Source organism: Convolutriloba macropyga, chromosome 1, assembly GCF_964194025.1.
Source record: "Convolutriloba macropyga chromosome 1, txConMacr16.3, whole genome shotgun sequence".
Taxonomy (NCBI): Eukaryota; Metazoa; Xenacoelomorpha; order Acoela; family Convolutidae; genus Convolutriloba; species Convolutriloba macropyga.
In genome coordinates this window covers 21,356,105-21,367,658 of record NC_134468.1, presented here as the reverse complement: position 1 = coordinate 21,367,658, position 11,554 = coordinate 21,356,105, and the positions used below count along the sequence as shown (strand labels likewise).

General features: G+C 35.4%; 1 protein-coding gene across 1 annotated transcript in view; it reads right to left on the bottom strand.

The window, feature by feature from the left end:
* Positions 1–1,464: 1,464 nt before the first annotated feature.
* LOC142336380 (kelch-like protein 18) overlaps positions 1,465–11,554 on the bottom strand; it is a 117,455-nt gene continuing 107,365 nt past the window's right edge. Inside the window, exons 5-9 of the mRNA XM_075385169.1 lie at positions 9,740–9,906; positions 8,667–8,895; positions 6,086–6,356; positions 5,480–5,719; positions 1,465–2,255 (exon numbers count right to left, since the gene is read on the bottom strand). Coding sequence (XP_075241284.1) covers positions 1,939–2,255; positions 5,480–5,719; positions 6,086–6,356; positions 8,667–8,895; positions 9,740–9,906 — 1,224 coding nt within the window. The 3' untranslated portion in view covers positions 1,465–1,938. The remainder of the gene's footprint in view (positions 2,256–5,479; positions 5,720–6,085; positions 6,357–8,666; positions 8,896–9,739; positions 9,907–11,554) is intronic.

Here is an 11,554-nt window from a genome sequence, read left to right as displayed (position 1 = left end):
CGACGAAAAATTTCAAAACGCAGAACGCATATCAACATTCTTAAGTCAAAAAACAAAAGAAAAATTAGCCCAACTTAAATTACCATAAAAATTAGGAAAATTCAAGAATTTTAATATCGTGCAAGTACATATATAAACGAAGAACATTACATCATGCAATGGAAAACATTAACCCAACCACAGAATAACAGGAAAGCCACAACGAGCACACAAACATCGACATTGTAAGGAAATGAGAAAAATTGTCAACTTTCAATTAAAAATTGTTCCGAAAATACCCGTAAACAATTGTACTACACAGCGCCTATAAAAATTAAGATTCAAATCAGTTGGCAATATTCAGTATAACAATACAATGCGGCAAAAATACAAATAAAAAACAATATCTGCAAAATAGGTATTAAAACAGCCTGAATACCATAACTTTAGTAAACAATAACTTGTTAGACATAAAAACCCAAAACTAATTTAGCCAAAAACCCAAAACTAATTTAACCCAAAACCAGAAGCTTCAAAAAAGGCACGTGAAAAAAATTCACTCAGTTAGCAAAACATTTTACACGCCTACATTTCTCGCTATGTTTCAAAACAAGGTAACAGCAAAAACCACTTTCCTTTTTCTCCTCTCTTCAAATTTTTCACCGAAATAACAACCTTTTCAAACATTATTCACTCTGAATTTCCCATTTGTTGCTCGCGCTCATTAAAAACATAAATCGGAAAAATTTCTCTCGAATGACAGGCGGGAATTAAATTTTCATGGATTCAAGAGCATCAGACGAAGGTAGGATTCGAACCCCGACCTCCTGAGTCTGATTTCTCCACCTCGACAGAAGCACTCACCATTGTAGCATATCTCGGCTATAAGGACCTTGTGATCGTATCTTTAACAATCGCTTTTGTTTGAACAAAAAACGTTCTTTCGGAGTGAGAGCAATTGAAATCACTCAGAAATCAAGGCGAAGTGCGTGAAAAAGTCGATTGAGAAGTCAAAGATTATTCTAGAAGAAAAGCGCAAAAAACGATCAAGCAAAAAATTTTAATAAAAAAATATACACGTTCACAATAATTGCTTCGCATTCGAGAGCAATTGAAATTGAAAACCTCAACACCTCTTCGAGTCGTAAAAAAATCAAGAGAAGGCCAACAATAGCTGGCATCGCAGCTACTAAATACCACATTTAAGCTTGACTCAGCTTACAGCTATAAAAACTCTCTCCCAGATGTTAATGACTTTTGTTCAGTGAATTGACCAAAACACGTGTGGCATTGACTTTTACGTGTTTCACTACCACTTGACCAATTTAGAACACCCCAATACAATATCTGAGTTGTAAAAACCTCAATGAGATCAATAATAGCATCACTTTCCTGGAAGCCCCTTTTCCCAAAACACCGGCTATTTCGCAACTTAAACCACATAAATTTTGTGCGGCGAAAGCCTTCATTCTTAATTAAGTAAAATTTTCTGTATAAAACATTAAATTCATTCATTTTAATTCCACTTGAAAATACGGTTGATTTCTGGTTTAAGAGGGTAGTGGCGGTGATAAGAATTGCGATATTATTAGAGCAGCAAGAGGGAAACCCAAATGTTGGGGAATTTTTTCTGATTAATCTAGCATTCAAATAAAGCAAACGACTGGTACACAGGCACACTCTAAAAACGAGCACTATATAGGATTGACTATTTGAAGCATATCGGAACAAAGCAAGCAATATTTTCAAAGCTAACATAATATACATAACAAATTAACACAAACTGGTAAAACAGTCTTAACGTTAGACGAATTGCTCTCTTACGTCCACTTTTTGAGCTTCATGATATAGAGTTAGGATTTATATAAATATCACACTTTTTACGAGAGCAAATAAAAAGAACCGAGCTACAAACTATTGCAATAAAGTATTCTCATTCAAGATTTAATAAATTAACGTTTACAATTTCCCAGGAAATGGCAAAACAGCAGCCCCAATTCCTCCTTCATGACACAGCATACTACTCGTTAAAGACCACGAGTTCGATTCCGGGTCGTAGACTTCGACCGAGCTCAGATTCGAGGTTCCATCAAATCCCCCGAGGGCGTACAGTCTTCCTCCGTTTGCCACAACACTAACACGGCTTCTCGCATATATCATGGGAGCAATGGGGGACCAAGCATTCGGATATTGATCATAGACTTCACAAGAATTGAGAAACTTGCTTCCATCGTAGCCTCCGCACACGTATATTCGGCCATTAAGAACAGCAGCACCTAGGCAGCAAAAAAAACCATTTCATTTATAATGGCAAAACATGACTTGCAGCTGATTTTTCTTGGGACGTAAATTACACCCGATGGATAAAAAATTGTTCTGGTCAGCTCCAATAGAACATAACCGGCAGATTGCCGGAAAATAGCCGCGATAGACGCTTGTGGCTTTCCAAGAACTGAAACAAGTAAAGAAATAAGATAGACAGATTGACCACAAGTCCTATAATAGACCACTAGACTTTTTGGGTTAGATTCGGACTGTCAGTTTTATGACACATAAAGAAAAAGCCCTAAAAGAGCTTTTTAAAATTGATATTCGAAATCAAAAACTCAAGAATTAGGGCATAAAGTTAACTAGTAAATGTTCATAAAAAGTTCCATAAGTGAGTTCAGAAATCAGTTTGAGGTATTTCACGCAATTGACCTAAAAGCAGTAATGACGTCACTGTAAGACGAAATAAAAACCTGTTAGACGAAGTAAAAAAAATTAGGAGCGCAATGATAGCTGCCGGCTATGAATTGCTGACGCGGCTATCAAAAAAACATAGCAGGACAAGTCCTGACGTACAATTTAAAGAATTTTCATTTACTAAACAAAAAAACTAGACCAAGAACGGACTATGAGTGAATTGGAAAAACCAGTTCCAAAAAATCAGATAAAAATGTTCAAAAAAACTGAAATCCAATGTCAAAAAGTTGCATGTGAACAAAAAAAACCTCTGGGAGATAGAGAATTATTGGTTAAACAAAAACTAGGCGTAGAATGAACTATGAATGGACTGGAAAAACTATTTAAAAAATTCGTTCCGAAAAATCGAAGAAACAGTAATCAAAGTGAAATTGCCGAACGTGAACATGGCTGGCAGATTGACAGAAAATAGCCACAATAGCTTTGTAGATCTGCAGTGTAAAAGATTTAAAAAGACAGGCAAAAATAGTCTTTTTATTAAGAAAGGAGATTTTGAAATTTTGATTAGGAACCTGTATAACTTATTGCTGTTTCCATTAGCTGCTCTTAAATAATCTTCAACTAGAGTGATATACACTCACCTGACCTTATCTCTTTGAATTGAAGTCAAGAAAAAGTCAATTTCAGAGCGAGGAAGGCATTTTTGAGAGTGAGGTAAGTCACGTGTGACAAAAGATGTAATCAAGCAAATGAACAAAAAAAACTCGCTCCACTTGGAGTGAAAAATGAACGTCACGCACGCAATTGAGTTGAAATTGCATAAACGAATGAGCAAAAAGCAGATTTGGAGTGATTGTGACGTCATATGGTCGTAACAAAAATCGTGACGACGAAATAAAAAACCATGAGAAGGCCAAAAATAGCCTCAGCTATCGCTTCGCAGCTATTAAAAAAACAATACCGAGAAAGCGAATTTTGGTTCGAACACGTTTTCTCACTCTACTTTAAAATTAGAATGAAAAACTTTTACTCCGCAAACCCACTCGCTTTTTTGTTCCTTTTCCTGTTTCGTCATGACCAAAATCACTACTCCCAATTGACTTTAAAAAACATAGCTGGCAGATTGCCAGAAAATAGCCGCAATAGATTCGTAGATCGGCAGTCTAAGAAAAACAGTGAAAAAAAACAGACAAAAAAAATTCGTCTATACATTGATGGCTGATCTGTCATAATTTGATTTAAAATCTTTATACCTTATTGCTGCCTCTATTAGCTGATCTCAAATAACCTTCATTTAGAGTGACACACACCCATTTGACCTTATCTCTTTGAATTAAAGTAAATAAAAGTCAATTTCAAAGTGAGGAAGTCATTTTTGAGAGTGAGGTAAGTCAAGTGTGACCAAAAATTTAATCACGCGCATGAACAAAAAAACTCGCTCCAATAAGAGCGAAAAATGACGTCACACATGCAATTCAGTTGAAATTGCATGAACGAATGAACAAAAAGTGGCTGTGACGTCATATGGTCGTAACAAAAATCATGACGACGAAATAAAAAAACATAGCAGGACAAGTCCTGACGTACAATTCAAAGAATTTTCATTGACTTAACAAACAACTAGACCTAGAACGGACAATGAGTGAATTGGGAAAACCATTTCTAAAAAAATCAGATAAAAAAACAAAAATCAATGTCAAAATGCTTCCAGGGAGAACAAAAAACCACTAGTGAGATATGTAATTTTGATTCTAACAAAAAACTAGGTCCAGAATGAGCTGTGAATGGATTGGGAAAACCATTTAGAAAAAAATCCGATCCAAAAAATCGAAAAAACAGTAAAAATCAGAGTGAAATTGCCGCATGTGAACAAAAAACCACTACCGAGAAACCGAATTTTTGTTCAAACACCGTTTTCTCACTCTACTTCAAAATTAGAGCGAAAACAATTCACGCCGAAAAACCACTCGCTTTTTCGCTCCATTTCCTGTTTCGGCGTGACCAAAATCACCACTCCAATTTGACTTCAAAAATCATGAAAATGTGTGAACAGATCTTAAAAGACAGCGCCCCAATACAATTCAAATTCTTTGAATTGTAAAAAACCAAGAGAAGGCCAATAATAGCCCCAGCTATCGCTGTGCGGCTATTAATCATGAAAATGTGTGAACAGATCTTAAACATAGCTGGCAGATTGCCAGAAAATAGCCGCAATAGATTCGTAGATCGGCAGTCTAAAAAAAAACAGTAAAAAAGACAGACCAAAAAAATTCGTCTTTTCATTGAAGGCTGATCTGTTATATTTTGATTAAAAATCTGTTAAAGTTATTGCTGCCTCTATTAGCTGATCTCAAGTAACCTTCATTTAGAGTGATACACACCCATTTGACCTTATCTCTTTGAATTAAAGTAAATAAAAGTCAATTTCAAAGTGAGGAAGTCATTTTTGAGAGTGAGGTAAGTCAAGTGTGACCAAAAATTTAATCACGCGCATGAACAAAAAAACTCGCTCCACTAAGAGCGAAAAATGACGTCACACGTGCAATTCAGTTGAAATTGCATGAACGAATGAACAAAAAATGGCTGTGACGTCATATGGTCGTAACAAAAATCATGACGACGAAATAAAAAAAAAACCAAGAGAAGGCCAATAATAGCCTCAGCTATCGCTGTGCGGCTATTAAAAAAAAGGCAGCGCCCCAATACAATTCAAATTCTTTGAATTTTAATAAAAAAAAACACGATGTCGCCAACAATAACCGCTATCACTTCGAGCTATTAAAAATGATCTGCAACAAAAGGCCAATTTCCTAACCATGTCTACATCGTTTCGTCATCATAGGAGCAACCATGACCCACTCGTGGCTCTCAATGTCCAACATCTCCACGCTCTTGAATATGCTCAATCCATCGTGTCCTCCAATTGCAAATAGGTATCGATTGTCCAACACACAGCAGCCTGTGGCACTTCTCGCCTTCAGCATAGGAGTGCCCATTCTCCAGCCATCGTCCTCTGCCGGATTGTACAGCTCAATTGTGTTGAGAGACGCGATTCCTTTAAAGCGGACATTGTAAAACATTCACATGCACATTCTACAAGCCAATTGCTTAGTTGAGTTACTGTAGATTTCGCATCGGTATATAACTTTCTTCCACAATTCTTTAACGTACGTTTAGGAAAAATTTTTAGTTGAGTTGAAAAAGCATTTTGAATTCTCATTATCTCAAACTTCATGCCCCTTTCACTTTTTACCAGAGCAGCATTGCAGCGGGATTTCAAACCTGTCGCTCGCTTATGCCAAAAAACTTTAACGCAATGTAATATGTAAAATAGCTTCAGAAGACCCTATCAGTAGCCTCCAAGTCTTACACTTCCATTTTCAGTTCAACGGATGTAAAGCTTATATATCGAGAACCCTACCGTTGTATCCACCGCACACAATAATAGTATCCTTGACAACCACAGCACTCAACACACTTCGCTTTGTGTTCAGACTCGCACTCATCTCCCACTGACCTCCACCACTACTTGTTACCCCGATGCAACTTCCACTTTCAGGCAGAGAGAACTTTTCCACACTGTCCAGTCTGCGACTGCCATCGTAACCCCCAATTGCATACAAACTGTTGTTGTGCACAGTCACTCCAAGACGACTGCGAGGTAGTTTGGTGGGTACACCCGGCATCCATTTCTAAAGCAGCAATAAACAAAGAAATTTGCCAGAGAATGATCTGCAAGATATTGAACGCCCTTGCAGTCTTGTGATTTGGTTTTCAGTGCTTGCAATGTGAGGCATAATCATGAAAGAGTCTTACATGATTCTTAGCAGCTATTTAGCCCGTTTGCAATAAATACCAAATTCTCAGACAAACAATACCTACACAAACTAGAACATATCTTCTATTGTAGAAAGCGTTCTCCCAGGTAAAATAGCTGATCAGTTGAAAAGACGCAATATCCTGTCTATTCGCAATTTTTTCACGATTTCCTTTACTTTTTGCATTCTTCCCTCTGAAATAAATTTCATATTTGTATGGTTTTGTCCTCAACGCGTTCATGATGATACCACTTTCAGTTCGTTTTGTTTTTTACAATTCAAAGAATTTAAATTGTATTGGGGCGCTGCCTTTTTACGACTCGAAGAGGAGTATCGGAGAAGTCCTTTTTTAAATCAATTTTATTGGAGTGATTTTTGAAGCGAGAAATGAAACGCGTGAAAAAAATTGGACTGATTTTGGCGCGTAACAAAAGTGAAGAGCGGAGCGAAAAGAGAGTGGTTTTTGTTCATACCGCTGTTTTTGAGAGAGCGAGAAATTGATGTGTGAAAAAATTTTCTCTAAGCGCGCGAAATTTTTTTGTTCACGTGCGGCATTTTAAAGCAGTTTTTGTCATTTATTTTGGTTAAGAGGTTTGGTTATGATTTTGTTTTAATTTTAGGCTGGTTTCGGTAGTGGTTTGAAGGTTTCTGGAAATTAATATGAGTTTTAAGATAAGTCGAAAGTTTTTAATGTATTTTGCTGATTTTCGGGCTATTTTTGCGTTTTTTTTTACGATTATTTTGTTTTACTGGCTCAAATGGGTATTGAAGAAACCCCTTCTACTTGAGCAATTTTATGATAACAATTGGTTACAGTTTGGTGGGTAAGAATCATTTTTTTTTTGTTGAGAAATATGACAAAAAAATGGCGAAAATTGGAACTAATTTTCTTAATTTTTTGCAGTTTTTCGTTTTCTGTTTTTAGCTAAGTTTCTTTGCCTATTATGACTTGCCTGTTGTTTTGCGAGCATCTGGATATCGTATTGGCTGAAGGGAATTTTTCTTTGGATTTATATGTTTTTGAAATATTAAAAAATTTAGTAACTTTTTCCAGTTTTTCAGTGAAAACTGTTTTTAAGAGCTATTTTTTTCATAATTTTAGCCTAAAGTATTTTTTCAAAAGTCACATAAGTGGTTTTTGTAAGTAATAGTTGTTTTGATGAAGTTATTTTGGCAGAGGTAGTTTTTTTCGGGATCTCAATTTATAACAAAATTTGATCTGATTTTTGATCATATTTTAACAGATTTGTTTTTATTGTTTTTACTTTTTTGTTTCATGACTTTGTTTCAAGATAATCATAAATTATTGAAGGCACGTTTTGTTAGATGAGTAGTTGGATGGCGTTTAAACGGATTTTCTTTTCGAGTCGTTTCCGGAATTCTTCCGGCTATGTTTTTTTTTTAAAAATCTGTTCACACATTTTCATGATTTTTGAAGTCAAATTGGAGTAGTGATTTTGGTCACGCCGAAACAGGATATGAGCGAAAAAGCGAGTGGTTTTGCGGCGTGAATTTTTTTCGCTCTAATTTTAAAGTAGAGTGAGAAAACGGTGTTTGAACAAAAATTCGGTTTCTCGGTAGTGGTTTTTTATTCACATGCGGCAATTTCGCTCTGATTTTTACTGTTTTTTTTGATTTTTTGGATCGGATTTTTTTCTAAATGGTTTTTCCAATCCATTCACAGCTCATTCTAGACCTAGTTTTTTGTTTGAATTAATTTTTCATTTCTCGCTAGTGGTTTTTTAGGTTCACATACGGCGTTTTGACATTGATTTTGTTTTTTTCTTATTTTTTTATCTGATTTTTTTCTAAAAATGGTTTTTCTCAATTCACTCATAGTCCATTCTAGGTCTAGTTTTTCTGTTTAGTCAATGAAAATTTTTTGAATTGTACGTCAGGACTTGTCCTGCTATGTTTTTTATTTCTTTTCTACAGGGCATCCTACACATTATAGATCTTTTGACTGCCTTAAGATTGTGAGTAATCAATTTCCGAGAATTTTTCGCTGTGTTTCAATCGTTTGGTAAGAGGCGCTCTGCATCTGTATGAGCCGCTTGAAAGGGAAGACTTGATACTCTCCGCTAGTCTGGTTTAAATAAATATGAAAAATTCTTCACCATAGATCAAATTGCTGTCTTGAGGCATCCATAAAAACGTATAGTTCATAATAAAGACAATATATACCTCATTCAAGCAGTCCAAATGTTCCACAAAATTTACAGAATCCCCCGCAGAAGTGAGTCCACCGATGACATAGATATGGCCCACGAGTTCCTTGCAACACCTTCCTCGTAGCTTGACAGGGTCAATAGACGCCCTCCTCTCAGGAATCAAATAGAAGTCTTTAGCCTCGTCCACGTAGTCACGGCAGTCATGCGATGATTTTATTAGCTCATTAGATGACACTACGTCACTAAACATAAATTATGACAATTCAATTTTTACTCATTTTTAATATTTAGGTAACTAAAAAATATTTAGACAAGTAAATTGGCAATATGCGTTCGCGCAGTGTCCCAACACGTCAAATGATAAACAATGTTAAAATGATCCTCAGATAATTATTACAACATCCTGCTTCTGCTTCACAAGTAGCCTTAATTTATGTCACGCTCGATGTTATGTGACATGTTATCATTAATCAAACCTGATAATGGCCAGGTTTGACAAAAACCAAAATCATAGATTAAGCTTTACGATTAGGTCGAACAATTTCATGCTGTTAGTAGATAACGAAAACTTACTGAAGAACTTTTACTTAAAACTTGCATTCTTTCGTCAAATTCTCTGTTGCATTTCAAAAACGCCCGTGAAAATGATAATTTTAAACTGTACATTTCAATTTACGGTAAAAACTACATGTAAAAGAAAAGCAAGAGCCGCAATCAAATGAGTGGCTTCTTAGTGTATTCGTAAAGAGGAACGAGCTTCTATTTTTCTACATCATTTTTCCACCACTTCATTTATACCACTCGAGGCAATTGAGGATACACGAACACAGCACTTTTAGTATAGCAGTTTTAGACTTCATTTTCACAAGAAATAATTCACTTTAAATTTCCCTATGAATTTTAAAGTGAATTATTTAGATCAGCTTGCTAAATGAAACTGATCAGCTTGCTATATGAAATTGTCACTGAAAGTATTTCATAGGCGGTGAATATGTCCTCAAATTTACAATACGAAGCACATTCAAAATAGATACATTTTTTTAGTTCGATTGATGTGAATTTTTCTTAGAGCTTTGTTAGACTAACCTGAGGAATGGCGGACGCATTAAAGGAAAGCGAATACAGGCCATAAGTTGGGCCACATGCTGGCTCCTCTTTTCCCTGTCATGCTCTACCCAAGACACCACAGCGTCATAAACGATCTCCTCACTCGACACATTCAAACCATCATCCTTAATCAACATCAGCATATCCTGAAACACCACCAATATTATCTGCACAATTTCCACAGCAGACTGCATAAGATATGAAAACTTGTGTTCCAGCCCTCTCAATTTAGTTGATGATTACACTTCCTACGATCGTGGCTTCATTGTTAATTTTGGCCGACCCATGTCTTTTGTGGAGAAATAAAGTTTTTCATTGCTCTCGTCCCTTACTCCGGAAAACGCATTTTACTCAGTAAATGTCGTCAAAATTATCATTGTTTTCCAGTATACTTGTGTACAACTTGTCAGTTAGACAGAAAATAAAAAGCCTAATTGATAAACATACCCGGCAGATTGCCGGAAAATAGCCGCCGTTGATTCCAATAAGCATGATTGGGATTCAAAGAATAGAAGATATTGAAAAAAAAAGATTTTTGTACAAAAACATTTTTTAAGTCCGATTAATTTTGATGGCATTTCGTAGTTGAACATAACGTACTTCTGTTTCTTAGAGAGAGGCTACAGGGGGCTACTATCAATACCAATAAGCATTAGAGATCGTAACTAAGACTTATAGGAACGACGTTCAAATAGCGGGCATCTAAAATTGGGCTTTATGAGTTTATCCCGTTTCTACTTCTGACTTCAATTTTTTATACTGACTCTGTTCATTTTGAATTGCTTTGCTGAACAACTGATGTTCAAAATCACTTTTAGCAGAATGAGAGAAGAGAGAAACTAGCCTAGAGAAGTCAAAAAGATATCACGCAAAATGTTGAAAAAGCGGCAAAATGAGGTAAAGCGAAACATTTTTTTTAGTCGACGAGGTAAAAAAAACATAGCAGGACAAGTCCTGAAATACAATTCAAAGAACTGAATAAAAAACTTAGACGGGCGCTACCTGAACAGCACATCAATTGAACAATGCCAACCAACCAAATCATCAAAACGTTGAGAAGTTAAAACAATCAAACAAACTAAGCAAAAATATACTCATTGCTAAAACTCTTGAAACTTTTACCCAGAAAGACAAAATTTAATCTCTTTAAATATGACTATTTCATAAATATGTTCAAAACAAACTATGGATCTTAAATCGGATTTATCTGCAAGACCTAAAAAAAATTCCTATTCCTTCTACTAAAATATTAAAAACCATTCCCTTAACCCCTAGCAACTATGTTATAACAAACTTTCAAACCCTGGAGGAGGTTACCTGGCAACTGGGGCAAAAAAACTCAATAAAAGACAAATGTTTTCAGAAAATTTTAAATTTTATCAAAAAATTTCTAATATTTGAATTGCTAAATTGTTGAAAAAAATTACTTTGACAGTAACAACCATGCAGCAACCCTTTTATCAGACCCATAAAAACGTGGAATAGGTTTTCTGGCACCTAAGAATGGTCTAATATCAAAGATTGACAAAAAAAAATTCAGGAAGACTTGGCAGATTTTACCCAAAAAAATGCATAAATTTGAGACATTAAATTTTTGAAACCCATTCTTTTATTACTAGAAACTATGCAATGTCCTATTATCAAACCATAAAGGAGATTCCCTGGCCCCTGAGGCTGCAAAAACTGAAAAAGACAAAAAATTTCAAAAAACTTGAAAAAAAGTGCCAATTTTATCAAAAAATTCCAAAATTCGAAAAGTTAAATTGTTGAAAAAATTCCACTGACGATAACAAC